The sequence below is a fragment of the Chiloscyllium plagiosum genome, unplaced genomic scaffold (assembly GCF_037043375.1).
Source record: "Chiloscyllium plagiosum isolate Xiang-an unplaced genomic scaffold, Cpla_swu_hap1 HiC_scaffold_33, whole genome shotgun sequence".
NCBI classification, from domain to species: Eukaryota; Metazoa; Chordata; class Chondrichthyes; order Orectolobiformes; family Hemiscylliidae; genus Chiloscyllium; species Chiloscyllium plagiosum.
Window position 1 is genome coordinate 10,933,243 of NW_028270171.1, and position 15,619 is coordinate 10,948,861.

The following is a 15,619-nucleotide window of genomic DNA, read 5'->3' on the forward strand; positions in this document are numbered from 1 at the left end:
TCGGCGCAACATCGAGGGCCGAAGGGCCTGTACTGCACTGTAATGTTCTATGTCTATGTTCTCTGACCCTAACTCACCACTTTCTATTGTACCTCCCTAGAAAAACCAGTCAAACTTGTGAATGAGACAGATTGTCCAACTCTCAAATGGAGGACAAGTATGTTTGCATGTTCATTTCCAAGTATTCCAGCAAGTGAGAGGGTATGAGAGTAGGCAGGAAAGTAAAGTTGAGGCCACAATGAGATCAGTCATGATAGGGTTGAATGACCTCATCCTGCTCCTCACATGTTTTATCATGTGTCCCAACAATTGGTCCATTTCACCTCACCCTTATAACACCCAGACCCAGAATGAGTTCAGGCAGGCCAATCCAATTGCAAATGAGTCTACAGTATAATTTGCATAATGTTCAGCACTAATCAGTCCCTCTACATGTTTCTCTTTAATCCTTTGCACAGTGATGTCTCCCAATAAAATCAAATGCAGCACAGATATCAAACAGCACGAGAAACTTCCAAACAACAGGACAAATCCACACAGGCGAGGTGAGTGAAAATAATGGTCCATTCGAGTTGAATTAATTAATGGTACTGGTAGCGGAAAGGGTTAAGACTTGACTTTACCTGCCCTCGACCTCTTCATTTCCAACTGCCGCTGGGAAATTAACCGCCTCAACCTGTCTACCCCCCTCCCCCACTCCAACCTCTCACCCTCACAATGTGCAGCCCTCCAACCCCTCTGCTCCAATCCCAACCTCACCATCAAGCCAGCGGATAAAGGGGGTGCAGTGGTAGTCTGGCGCACTGACCTCTACACCGCTGAAGCCAAACGCCAACTCGAGAATACCTCTTCCTACTGCCCCCTTGACCATGACCCCACCCCCCATCACCAAACCATCATCTCCCAGACCATACAGAACCTCATCACCTCAGGAGATCTCCCACCCACAGCTTCCAACTTCATAGTCCAGGAACCCCGCACTGCCCGGTTCTACCTCCTTCCCAAGATCCACAAGCCTGACCACCCTGGCCGACCCATTGTCTCAGCATGCTCCTGCCCCACTGAACTCATCTCTACCTACCTCGACACTGTCCTATCCCCCCTAGTCCAAGAACTCCCCACATACGTTCGAGATACCACCCACGCCCTCCACCTCCTCCAATACTTCCGTTTCCCTGGCCCCCAACGCCTCATCTTCACCATGGATATCCAATCCCTCTACACCTCCATCCGCCATGACCTGGGCCTCCAAGCTCTCCGTTTTTTCCTCTCCAGACGTCCCCAACTGTACCCTTCCACCGACACTCTAATTCGTTTGGCCGAACTGGTCCTCACCCTTAACAATTTCTCCTTTGAATCTTCCCACTTCCTCTAGACCAAAGGGGCACATGCAAACAAGTATGTGCCCCAGCTATGCCTGTCTCTTTGTTGGCTACGTAGAGCAGTTGATCTTCCGTAATTACACCGGCACCACTCCCCACCTCTTCCTCCGCTACATTGATGACTGCATTGGCGCCACCTCGTGCTCCCGCGTGGAGGTTGAGCAATTCATCAACTTCACCAACACATTCCACCCTGACCTTAAATTTACCTGGACCATCTCTGACACCTCCCTCCCCTTCCTGGACCTCTCCATCTCCATTAATGACAACCGACTTGACACTGACATTTTTTACAAACCCACTAACTCCCACAGCTACCTGGATTACACCTCTTCCCACCCTACCTCTTGCAAAAATGCCATCCCGTATTCCCAATTCCTCCGCCTCCGCCGGATCTGCTCCCAGGAAGACCAGTTCCACACAGAACACTACAGATGGCCTCCTTCTTTAGAGACCGCAATTTCCTTTCCCACATGGTTAAAGATGCCCTCCAACGCATCTCATTTACATCCCGCACCTCCGCCCTCAGACCCCACCCCTCCAACCGTAACAAGGACAGAACGCCCCTGGTGCTCACCTTCCACCCTACCAACCTTCGCATAAACCAAATCATCCGCTGACACTTCCGCCACCTTCAAACCAGGAATATATTTCCCTCCCCACCCCTTTCCGCCTTCTGCAAAGACCGTTCCCTCCGTGACTATCTGGTCAGGTCCACGCCCCCCCTACAATCCACCTTCCCATCCTGGCACTTTCCCCTGACACCGCAGGAACTGTAAAACCTGTGCCCACACCTCTTCCCTCACCTCTATCCAAGGCCCTAAAGAAGCCTTCCCACATCCATCAAAGTTTTACTTGCACATCCACTAATACCATTTATTGTATCCGTTGCTCCCGATGCGGTCTCCTCTACATTGGGGAGACTGGGCGCCTCCTAGCAGAGCGCTTTAGGGAACATCTCCGGGACACCCGCACCCATCAACCACACCGCCCCGTGGCCCAACATTTCAACTTCCCCTCCCACTCTGCCGAGGACATGGAGGTCCTGGGCCTCCTTCACCGCAGCTCCCTCACCACCAGACGCCTGGAGGAAGAACGCCTCATCTTCCACCTCGGAACACTTCAACCCCAGGGCATCAATGTGGACTTCAACAGTTTCCTCATTTCCCCTTCCCCCACCTCATCCTAGTTCCAAACTTCCAGCTCAGCACTGTTCCCATGACTTGTCTGGACTTGTCCTACCTGCCTATCTCCTTTTCCACCTATCCACTCCACCCTCTCCTCCCTGACCTATCACCTTCATCCCCTCCCCCACTCACCCATTGTACTCTATGCTACTTTCTCCCCACCCCCACCCTCCCCTAGCTTATCTCTCCACGCTTCAGGCTCATTGCCTTTATTCCTGATGAAGGGCTTTTGCCGAAAACGTCGATTTCGCTGCTCATCGGATGCTGCCTGAATTGCTGTGCTCTTCCAGCACCAGTAATCCAGAATCTGGTTTCCAGCATCTGCAGTCATTGTTTTTACACCGTGCAAATAGGAAAGTTATGTCAGGAGTAATGGAGTAGATCACATGATGATGGAGAGATTCTGAAGAGAGAGGTGACAGTCTGCAGCTCATTTTAAACTTTAGCATCTATCGTCAGAGGGGTAATTCGAAACAAGAAACCATATTTTTAAGGTGAGAGGAGGAAGATTTAAAAGAGGCATGAGGGGCAATGTTTTTACACAGAGAGTGGTTAGTGTCTGGAGTGAACTACCAGAGAAAGTGGTGGGTATAGTTACAACGTTTAAATGACATTTGGATAAGGACATGAATAGAAAAGGTTTGGAGGGATATGGGCCAAACAGACAGACAATAGACAATAGGTGCAGGAGTAGGCCATTCTGCCCTTCGAGCCTGCATCACCATTCAATATGATCGTGGCTGATCATCCTTAATCAGTATCCTGTTCCTGCCTTACCTCCATAACCCTTGATTCCACTATCCTTGAGAGCTCTATCCAACTCTTTCTTAAATGAATCCAGAGACTGGGCCTCCACTGCCCTCTGGGGCAGAGCATTCCACACATCCACCACTCTCTGGGTGAAGAAGTTTCTCCTCATCTCTGTCCTAAATGGTCTACCCCATATTTTTAAGCTGTGTCCTCTGGTTCAGCACTCACCCATCAGCAGAAACATGTTTCCTGCCACCAGAGTGTCCAATCCTTTAATAATCTTATATGCCTCAATCAGATCCCCTCTCAGTCTTCTAAACTCAAGGGTATACAAGCCCAGTCGCTCCAGTCTTTCAGTGTAAGGTAATCCCGCCGTTCCAGGAATTGACCTCGTGAACCTACGCCGCACTCCCTCAATAGCCAGAATGTCTACCTCAAATTTGGAGACCAGAACTGCACACAGTACTCCAGGTGTGGTCTCACCAGGGCCCTGTACAGCTGCAGAAGAACCTCTTTGCTTCTATACTCAATCCCTCTTGTTATGAAGGCCAGCATGCTATTAGCCTTCTTCACTACCTGCTGTACCTGCATGCTTACCTTCATTGACTGGTGTACAAGAACACCCAGATCTCTCTGTACTGCCCCTTTACCTAAATTGATTCCATTTAGGTAGTAATCTGCCTTCCTGTTCTTGCCACCAAAGTGGATAACCATACATTTATCCACATTAAACTGCATCTGCCATGCATCTGACCACTCACCTATCTTGTCCAGGTAATCTCCTAACATCCTCATCACATTTCACCCTGCCACCCAGCTTAGTATCATCAGCAAATTTGCTAATGTTATTGCTAATACCATCTTCTATATCATTAACATATATTGTAAAAAGCTGCGGTCCCAGTACTGATCCCTGAGGTACCCCACTGGTCACTGCCTGCCATTCCGAAATGGAGCCATTTATCACTACTCTTTGTTTCCTATCAGCCAACCAATTTTCAATCCAAGTTAGTACTTTGCCCCCAATACCATGCACCCTAACTTTGCTCACTAACCTCCTATGTGAGACTTTATCAAAAGCTTTCTGAAAGTCCAGGTACACTACATCTACTGGATCTCCCTCGTCCATCTTCAGAGTTACATCCTCAAAAAATTCCAGAAGATTAGTCAAGCATGATTTCCCCTTCATAAATCCATGCTGACTCTGACCTATCCTGTTACAACTATCCAGATGTGCCGTAATTTCATCCTTTATAATAGACTCCAGCATCTTTCCCACCACTGAGCTCAGACTAACTGGTCTATAATTTCCTGCTTTCTCCCTCCCACCTTTCTTAAAAAGTGGTATAACATTAGCCACCCTCAGGTGAGACTAGTTTAGTTTGGGAACACATTCAGCATGGACTTGTTTGACCGAAGGGTCTGTTTCCATGCCGTATGATTCTATGACCCTATAAGGGCTATTTGGTAGGAGTTGATTGTGTAAGGGGTGGTGGTGTAGGAGGTAATGTCACTGAGTTAGTAATCCAGAACTCTAGGTTATCGTTCTGGGGCCATTGCTTTCAATACCAGTGTCGATAATGGATAAATTTGATTTCAGTTTTTTTTAACCCTGGGATTGAAAAGCCAATCTAATGGCAATCATGTAACCACTGTCAATTGTCATAAAAACCCATTTGGCTCACTAATGTCCTTCAGGAAATAAAATCTGCCATCCTTACCTGATCATGTGACTCTGGACCCACAGCATTGTGGGAAATTAGGGATGGCGATAAATGCTGACCTTGCCAGAGATGCCTACATCCCATGAATATATAAAAACACAAGGATTCTTTGAAGGTCAGAAGGATGAGAGATGATTCTGTTTAAACATCTTAAGTACTTAGATGCTAAGAATTACCTTCCCTTGGCTGGAAACGTAGGGGCCACAGTCTCTGCATAAGGAGCCAGTCATTTTTGAGTGAGATGAAAAGTAATGTCTTCATTCAGAGTGTTATGGATCTTTGAAATAGATCCAAGACTGAAAGCATTGGATTTTTAGACTGCCAATCAAGATATATTGGAATAGTACAAGAGTATGGAATTGATGTAGAAAATAGACGGTGTTCATATTGAACAGTGGAGCAGGGCTTGCAGGCGAATGGCCTCCTCCTGTTTCTATGTAAATAGGAAGAGCAAGATAGGCGTTCAGCTCCTTTGATCCTACTCTTCCATTCGATAAGATCATAGCTGATGTGATGATGGCCTCAACTCTGCTTTCCTACATGCCCCATAACTTTGATTCACTTGTCAATAACTTAACAACCTCTTCCTCAAAAATATTCAATGACTCTGCAGGTTATTTGAAATCACAAGCTTTCAGACAATGTCACCTGATGAAGCAGCAGTGCTTCAAAAGCTTGTGATTTCAAATAAACCTGTTGGACTAGAACCTGGTGTCATGTGACTTCTGACTCTGTCAATAGGATCAGCTCTCCAGGGGGACTCTGTCTATTACGTTGGGGAAGGGGGTTTAGAGCAGTGGAACTGGTAATGGAGGTGGTGAGATGGAGGGCTGTCTAGATGGCAGAATCCCTCTTGTCCTCACTTACCACCTTATCTCCGCATCCCATGCACCATCCTTAAACACTTCAGTCAATTCCAACTAGACCCCACCACCAAGAGCATCTTCCCCTCCCCACTCCTCTCTGCCTTCCGCAAGGACCATTCACTTTGACAATCCTTGGTTTGCGCCACTCTCCCCACCAACCTTCCCCCGCAACCAGAAAAGATGCAAAACCTGCCTGTACACCACTCCCCTCACCTCCATCCAGGGCCACAAACAGTCCTTGCAGGTGAGACAGAGGTTTACCTGCCTCTCCTTCAACCTTCAACGATGCTCCCAATGTGGTCTTCTCTACATTGGGGAGACCAAACGTAAACTGAGGGCACGTTTTGCCGGGCATCCCAGCCGGCCACGCAGGGGCCAATTGAACCTCCTAGTCACCAACCATTTTAACTCCCTTTCCCTCACCCTTTCTGACGTGACCATTCTTGGCCTCCTCCATTGCCACAATGAATCAAACCGCAAATTGGAGGAGCAACACCTCATCTTCTGCCTGGGCAGTCTACGGCCCAGAGGACTGAGTTCTCCAATATCAAATAACCTCCCTTCCCTTCCCATCCTGCTCCCTTCCATTCCTCTCAACCACCAGCCATATTCATTTCTCCCATTGACCAACCAGGTTGTATCCTCTACCTGCCCCCCCCTCCCCCCCCCACTGCCCTGCCCCTGCAAACCCCTTTATCTGCAGCTCCCCTTACACCCACCCCCAGTCCTGAAGAAGGGTTACACCTGAAACGTTGACCTCTCCACCTCCTGATGCTGCCTGGCTTGCTGTGTTGTTCCAGCCTCCTGCTTGTCCACATGTTTCATGCTTCCTGCTTCACGTCTACATTCAAATATGTGATGCATCATATCCTCCTCTAACCTTACTCTTTCTCGTTGTCTGAAAAATGTAGGTCTCATAGAATCCTACACTGTGGAAGCAGGCCAATTGGCCCATCCAGTCTGCACTGACCCTCTGAAGAACATCTCACCTGGAACTAACCTATCCCTGTAACCCTGCATTTCCCATGACTAACTCATCTAGCCTACACATCCCTGGCCACTGTGGGCAATTTCCCATGGCCAGTCCACCTAATCTGCACATCTTTGGACTGTGGGAGGATACTGCAGCAGCCAGAGGAAATCCACACAGACCTGGAGAGAACAAGCAAATTCCACATAGACAGTCACCCGAGAGTGGAATGAAACCCAAGTCCCTGGCACTGTGAGGCAGCAGTGCTAACCACTGTGCCAACTCTTTCATTATCTCTCTATTGTCTACAAACCCAGAATCAGTGTCACCCAACAAACTATCCCCGATCTATTTTATCCTCTGCCAACTCTTCAAACCTCCCATATATTATTGGCATCCATGACTCATTGGGTAACAGTCTCTCCTCACACAACCCCAGGTTCAAATCAGGCTTGACCACAGACAGACTCTCCAACTGCACTCACTGAGGGACTGCAGCAGTGTCAAAGATGTCATTCTCTCAGGGAGATGCTCCACCAAGGCAGCTCAGGAATCCTATGGCTGCATTTTAAAGAGGAGAAAGAGGAATTCTCCGTGGTGGCCTGACGAATAATTATCCCTCAACTCTATGAACCATAGAATGATTACAGTGGAGAAGGAGGCCATTCAGCCCAGCTTTGTTGGCTCCCTGCAACAGCAAATCAACTTGTTCTACTCAATCAATTTTTCTCTTCAGCTGCTTATGCAATTCCCTGTGGCATGCCCTCTAGGTTAAATCTACCTGTGTCATGCTCTCAGGCAGTGTAGTCCGGATCCCAACCACTAACATGAGCATCCCACCCCTCCACCTCTCCCCCTTCATTGGCTCCATTAGTTCTTTTGCCACTCATAGTAAATCTACATTTTTTCAACAATGGGAAGAAGTTGATTCATGTAGCCATGCAATCATTTCCTCTTCATCTAATGCTCCTTTAAAGACAGTACATCCCTGAAATAGATTATCTGGTTATCTCATTTTAAAAATCTTTTTTATGGGATGTGGCTGTTTGGTTAGGCTAACCTTTTTTTATATATATGTATTTATTGAAAAAATGTTTACCCTTTTACAAAAAAAGCTATAAAAGTACAAAAATACAGATAAGCATTAACAATACCACATTATTACATTACAGTAATGTTAACAATAAACTACCTACTACTCTACAGCTTACAATTGTCTCACATTTACTTAACTTAACCCAAGTTAAAATAAACTCGAATTAAATGAAATAGAATTAAATTAAATTACAATCCAACTAAATTAAATTCCATTTCATTACACTACATTACATTTGCCACACATCCATGAAGGCTCCTGTCCATGGGAGCAACAGTTATTATACCAGTAATTACTAGGCCTCCCCCACCCACCCCCCCCCCCCCCACTTCCCCGGTCCCCAGACCACCATATACGGCCATCGTGGCTATATAAAAGCCCTAATCAATACCGCTGACAGATCCATGCCTATATAATTGAGAAAGGGCCATCATGTCTTATAAATTTGTTCTATGGTGCACCATACTCATCAGATAATCTTGGGGGATGTGCTCCATCACACGTCTGCGCCTCCCCACAAGACCTGGAGGTTTGTCTGATATCCAGTTCATTAGAATGTTCTTCCTCGCACAGTGTATAAGAATGTTAAAGCACCACTTTCTGTGCTCACCCAGAGAGGGCAGATACGGCAATCCTAAAAGAAGGGATACCGGATCCTCCTTAACTTCTATTCCCTGGATCCTCTCCAGCTCATTCACTCTGGCCCCCCCAGTATCCATGAATCTTGTAGCAGGATCAAAAACAATGTGTAAGGGTGCCAATGCTGATTTTACATTTGGGACATTTTTGTAGAAGATCCTTTCTTAAACTTTACTAACCTCTCGGGTGCCATATGTGCCCCGTAGAGGATCTTCAATTGCATCGCTTGTGTTTTATTGCATATTGAGCTTTTCTTTACATTCCCCCCTATATTCTCCCATGTTTCCGATGAAATTTCTTCCCTAACTGCTGATTCCAGATCCCATGGAGTCTCTCCATATGTCCCAAGGCGCTCGCTCTCTACAGATGGTATATGGTACTAACCGAGAGAATGCCCCACATCGGAGCACTCTTCTCTCTATATTGAACTTGTAGAACTGAGCCAAGAACGTGAACAGCAAAGTTTTAAGCAAATTGCCCTCACCTTACCGCATTATAGGCCAACCTTTAATGTTCATCCCTAATTGCCCCTGGAGAAGGTGCTGCCTTGAACCGTGAACTGTGGGGAAACCCAGAGTTCTGTTAGTAAGGGAATTCCAGGATTTTGACCCTGCAACAGTGATGTATTTCCAATACAGGCAATGGCCTAGTGATATTATCACTGGACTATTAATCCAGAAAACCAGGTAATGTTCTGGGAACCTGGGTTCAAATCCTGCCATGGCAGATTGTAGAATTTGAATTCAGTAAAGATCTGGAATTTGGTATTGTGTTCCCATAGAACTGCTCTCTTATTAGAGAGAGACGTCTGGCGGTGGCTGAACCTGAGGGCCACCATGCCTTCGGCAAGGGGAGAGGCTGAGAAGGAGAATCCTCCATGGCAACCTCCGCTGGTGATGGGAATTGAACCCATGTTGTTGGCATCACTCTACTTCACAAGCCAACCTTCCAGCCAACTGAGCTAACTGTCATCCCTACCTGGTTTGGACTACATGTGACTCCAGACCCACAGCTATGTGGTTGACTCTCAACTGCCCTCTGGGATGGCCTAGTAAGCAATGCTCTCATACTGTGAATGAATTTAGAAAATGTCAGGTTGGTTGCTGCGGAGCTTGGACAGAAACATGCCATTGTATTCATTGCCCTTGACGTTCTCATTGTTAGAAGTTGTGGGTTTGGAAGATGCCCACTGAAGGAGCCTGGGGGAAGTTGTGTCACTGCATCTTGTAAATGGTAGACACTGTGCACTAGTGATGGGGTGGAGGAAATGCTTGTGGATGTGGTGCCAACCAAGCGGCTGCTTTGCTCCTGGATGGTGTCAAGTTTTCTTGAGTGTTGCTGGAGCTGCAACCATCCCCCCTGGCAAGTGGGGAGTATTTTATCACACTAATGGTGGGAGCTCGCTGTACAGACATTGGCCGCCTAACTTCCTGCATTGCAACAGCAACTCCACTTCAAAAAGACTTGATTGGCTGATAAAATGTCTTTGGGTTTCTGAGCCTCAATAAAAGTGAGTCTTGCTTCATTTTTTCTTTCAGTTTGGGCAGCATGGTGGCTCAGTGGTTAGCACTGCTGCCTCACAGTACCAGGGACCCAGATTCAATTCCTGCCTGGAGCAACTGTCTGTGTAGAGTTTGCACATTCTCCCCGTGTCTGCGTGGGTTTTCTCCCACAGTCCAAAGATGTGCAAGTTAGGGCGAATTGGCAATGTTAAATGGCCCATAGTGTTCAGGGATGTGTAGGTTAGGTGTATTAGTCTGGGGTAAATGTAGGAGAATGGGTCTGATGCTGCAGAGGGTCGGTGTGGATTTGATGGGCCGAAAGGCCTGTTTCCACACTGTGGGGATTCTATAACTATATCTTAACCGTTATTCACTGTGTGTGTAAAACTCAATCCAAACAGGCCAGAGTGTTCACCTGTGGGAGTTTGTCCGGGATTTGCTGCTGAACCCCACAGAGAACAGTGAGATCCTGCGATGGGAGGATCGGCAGGCAGGAATCTTTCGTGTAATTAAATCCAACGCTTTTGCCCAGCTGTGGGGAAGCAAAAAAAACAACAAAGAAATGAACTATGAGAAGCTGAGCCGAGCACTGAGGTAAACATCAGGCGGTGGGGATGTAGTGGTAGTATCACCAGACCAATAAACCCGTGACATGAGGATTTGGGTTCAAATCCCATCATGGCAGAATTTCAAATCAATTAACAAAATCCAGCTCTGAAAGCTTGTCATCGATGCTGACATCAGCATCAATCATGATTTGGTTCCTTAATTACCTTGAGGGATATGAATAGGAAAGGTTGGGTGGGGGAGGGTATGGGCCAGGAGCAGGCTGGTGGGATTAGATTAGTTTGGGATTATGTTTGGCATGGACTGGTTGGATCAAAGGGTCTGCTTCCATGCTGTATGACTCTATGATGGAAATCTGCTTTACCTGGTCTGGCTTACACATCACTTCAGACCCACAGCAATGCCACCCTTTGAGATGGCACTGCCATTCAGTTCAATGCAACACAAATTGCTGGCCTTTCCAATGATGCTGACATTCCTGAGCCAGAATATGAACAAAGAAGCTCAGAAACATTGTCCCTCCCTCTGACTGGTGGGGAATTCCCAATGGCAGCACAATCTCCATCTTTGGTTGTAGTTGCCAACTTTGCAGAATTATGGGGCACGGAGGCATGATGGTCATGCTCTTGAACCAGGGTTGATCCTAATAAAGTATGATTTTAAATTCCATCACTTTAGGGGAAATTGACTTTACTTAAATGAACATAAGAACTCAGAGTAGGCTTTTCAGTCCCATAAGCCTGTTATGCCATTTGATGTGATTATGTCCGATCCACTTTCCTGCCTGCTCTCCATACCCCTTCAACCCATTACTAATTAAAAATATATCTCCTTCAATAAATTTATTCAACATCTTGGCATCCACCACAATCTGGGGAACTGAATTCCACAGATTCATGACCCTTTGAGAGAAGTCATTCTCCTCATCTCCATTTTAAATCTGCCACTCCTTGTTGAAAACTACAATAAAAAATCAATACATTTGGCATTATAATGTAGTACACCATAACTCTTCCAGGTCCAGGAACCCACTGTTCAGTGTCACTGGGCTAGAGAAAGAATTGGGATGTCAGTCAGTGTAGAGCATTCTAAATTCTGTATTCCTCCAATTCTGCCCATTTGCTTAATCATAGAATCCCCTACGGTGTTGAAACAGGCCATTCAATCCATTGTGTCCACACTGACCCTCTGAATAGCATCCCACCTAGACCCACCACTACACCCTAACCTTGTAACCCTGCATTTCCCATGGCTAATCCACGTAGCCCGCACACCCCTAGATACTATGGGCAATTTAGTGTAGCCACTCTACCTAACCTTTGGACTATGGGAGGAAACAGAGCACCCGGAAGAAACCCACACAGAGATAGGGAGAATGTGCAAATTCTACACAGTCAGTTGCCCGAGGAATCAAACCCAGATCCCTGTGAGTTAGTAGTGCTAACCAGTGGGCTACTGTACCATCCTATCAGGACCTGATTTCTCTTGCACCCGTCGTGGGGGCCTGGGTCTTTCTCCATCTGGCCCTCTAGGCTCTGCAGTTACCCACCCCAGAACCTCACTGCCTTCTTCTACCTTTGAGACACTTCTTAAGAGCTACCTCTTTGATAAAACTCCTTGATCCCATTATCCTTTTATGTAATTCAGTGTCAAATTTAATTGATGTAACTGAGGACACTTTACTAGGAGAATAGGTTAAAGATGACATATAATCACAAGTGACTACGATGACATCCAGTCTTTCCTGGAACTTACATGCCAACCTCCAGTCCATAGCCTCCAGGTACCCAAGTCTCATACATGAAGGATGGAAACTTGGGCATACTAAAGCTCTTGTGACACCCAGAGAGAAAACAAGGGCAAAACGTCTTTGAGGGACAATCCAAGAAAAATAAAATTGTACTTCAGCACAGCAGTCAGAGCTGACTGTCTAGTGCAGTGCTGAGGGAGTGCGACACTGTTGGAAGTGCCACCTTGCAGATGAAAAGTTTAACTAAGTCCCATCTGCCTGTATGGGTGGATATGGAAGGTGCTGTGACCCTATTTCAGGATGTTATTCCCAGGTTGCGGGAGGTGGGGGGGGGATTGGGTTCAAGTAATATGTTTCCCTTAATCAGCATCACAAAAACAGATTGTCATTGTTTGTGGGAGGTTGCTGTGCACTATTTGCCTACCACATTTCCCATAACTCTTCAGATCTAACTTCATTGAGTGGAAAGTGCTTTGAGACATCAGGTGGTTGTGAAAAGGTACAATATGGTCTAAGTGGGAGACTTTTCTTCTTTCCAAAACATCAAGTATTTAAGATTTAATAAAAATCAATTCAACTTGATTTAAAACTTAATGCATTTATCTCCTCTTCCTTAGACACTATTACAAATCTGGAATCCTGGAACGTGTGGATGGGAGACTAACGTACAAATTTGGAGAGAAAGCTTATGGATGGAAAGGAACTTGGAGTCTGTAAATACACTCAGAGGCTCAGACCCTGAGTTAACCCTTCCTCAGCTGTAAACAATGACATGAAGTGATCTCGCTGACATGTGAATGCGGAAATTCCTCCATACCTCATCACAGAATATCCCAGGAATGTTTAGACTTAACCACAACGGAAAGTGCCAGTAAGGTTAATAAGGGGACCTCTAATTCTTCAGTGGACTGTACCAGCCTGGTTCTTGAGTGGATTTCCTGGATATTTCCAAAGGGTTAGGCTAACACTGGAGGATAAATTGTGTGAGACTTCAGTAACAGTCATAAGGTCTCACAGAGCGGTGTGGAAAAAAACGAATGGAAGTGAGTCCAGGGCATTTCGAGTGATCCCAGTTTTCCTGATATTGATTGGAAAGTCTGCCATTGCACTAGCACTGATCCCTGCCTGATTTCTAGCCTGCACTTCCACAATGGAGCCTCACAAACGTTACTCTCAAATATCCGCTTCTAAAAATGCATTGTAACCTCCAAAATAAATCATAATAGGAATGGGAGGAGGCTATTCAGCCCCTTCTCTCATTCTGTCCATTCACAGCATTGTGTATCTTAATTCCATCCCTTCCTCCTGGCATGATTTTAGATACTCCTAACAGGAGACTGCTGTTCTGGTATGTCGAAGTTTTTCCAAGATTTACTAAGGAACTCATGTTGTTTAAGGTTCCAGATTCTTAGCATAAGTCATTGGTCACTTGCTTTCCTGAGGACCATGGCTGTGCCCTGGATGGGTCATATGTCTTGCTGTCCTCTCCCCTCTGAACCATTGCACACCAGCCTCATCTGCCATGCCCAAACTTTGTACATAGGAAATAGGAGTGGAAATAGGCCATTTGGCCCATCAAGCCTGTTCCAGCATTCAGCAAGATCATGGCTAATCTTCATGGCAATTTCCCAAACTATCTCCAAATCTCCTGATGTCTTTAATATGAACATAATGATGGTATTTCCATGGTCTGGAGGGTTGGTGCGGACTCAATGGGCTAAATAGCCTGGTTCCACATGTAGGGATTCTCTATACTCACAATAAGATCTGACTGAGGCTCAAGTTATATATTCCAGCTCCTTGAGCTAGCAGCCAACATATCACCAACCCTTTCATTTACTTTTTACACCTATCCACTAGCTATCACTGCTTTGTCTACACAGACCAAATTCCTTCAACCTATTGCTCCCCCTAGATTTTCACTGCTAGGACATTGTCCCATCCTCTGACTGATTATAGAAGCTCATGTACAGTTGAGGATGCCCAAGTTTGGTCATAAATCAAATGGCAATACAATATTCTGAGCTGAGGGCAGATGTAATGTAGATGAGTGTCTAGATGCTGAGTCACCACAGATTATGGGTTCAAACCCCACTCAAGTCCAGAGGAGAGTAACTAAGCTGACCCTCCAGAACACGGACTGGGGGAGCACCACACTGTCATACGGACTGTTTCTCAGATAGGATGTTAAAGTGAAGACCTGTCTGCCTTCCAAGCAGAACATAAAAGGTCTCATTAGTCACAGTTTCAAAGAAGAACAGTAGAGTTTTCCATGGTGTACTGGGCAATATTTTACCCTGAACCAACACCAAGACAAGATGCTCTGGTCCTTTACGTGGCTGTTTCCTGGGCAGCTGGCCATATGCAAATCAGCAGGTGTATTTCTCTGACCTCATAAGCACTTATTTGACTGTGAAATGTTTTTGGATATCCTTAAGCTATGAAAGGCACTATATAAATGCAAGTTCTTTACTTTAATTGTTGCAGCGAGAAAGGTGTAGCAGAGGAGGAGGAGTTGGAAGGGACAACAGGGCAGCTGGGGTGTAAACAATAGGATAAAATTCTGTAAATTTGTTTAAGATATTTTTCTTTAGGCATCAAAATGCAATCCGCAAGTAATACCGATATAATCTACACTCCACAAAGAACAGCGCTGTAATTCTGAAATTGCAAATAGGAAACTAAGTCTGAAGGTTAAGAATCTGAATGTAATAATAGTGGTGTTCCACTTAAAACCACACTTGAAACTTGCCTCCAATTATATTACTGTATTATATCAAAAATTCGCTTTTGTGTGCATTAGTTTTGTAAAATTTTGGTTGCAATATATAATAATGCAGTGGTGATGTAATTGGGATAAAAATGAATAAATCTGGAATTGAAAGCTAGTCTCAGTGATGGTGACCATGAAACGATCATCAATTGTTGCACAAAGCCATAATTTCAACATTGGTTTAATGGATGTGTGCGTCGCCAATATCTATTGGTTCACTCATGTCCTTTAGTGAAGGAAATCCCGGCTGAAAATGTGTTGCTGGAAAAGCGCAGCAGGTCAGGCAGCATCCAAGGAACAGGAGAATCGATGTTTCGGGCATAAGCCCTTCTTCAGGAATGAGGAAAGTGTGTCCAGCAGGCTAAGATAAAAGGTAGGGAGGAGGGACTTGGGGGAGGGGCGTTGGAATTGCG

General features: G+C 45.8%; 1 protein-coding gene across 2 annotated transcripts in view; it reads left to right on the forward strand.

Moving 5' to 3' along the window:
* Positions 1 to 15,315, forward strand: part of LOC122542195 (ETS homologous factor-like) — a 32,883-nt gene extending 17,568 nt beyond the window's left edge. For both annotated transcript variants that reach the window (XM_087978091.1, XM_043679650.2), the window contains 3 exons: positions 459 to 545; positions 10,518 to 10,710; positions 13,051 to 15,315. In XM_087978091.1, coding sequence (XP_087834217.1) covers positions 459 to 545; positions 10,518 to 10,710; positions 13,051 to 13,150 — 380 coding nt within the window. In that variant the 3' untranslated portion in view covers positions 13,151 to 15,315. The remainder of the gene's footprint in view (positions 1 to 458; positions 546 to 10,517; positions 10,711 to 13,050) is intronic.
* Positions 15,316 to 15,619: the final 304 nt, after the last annotated feature.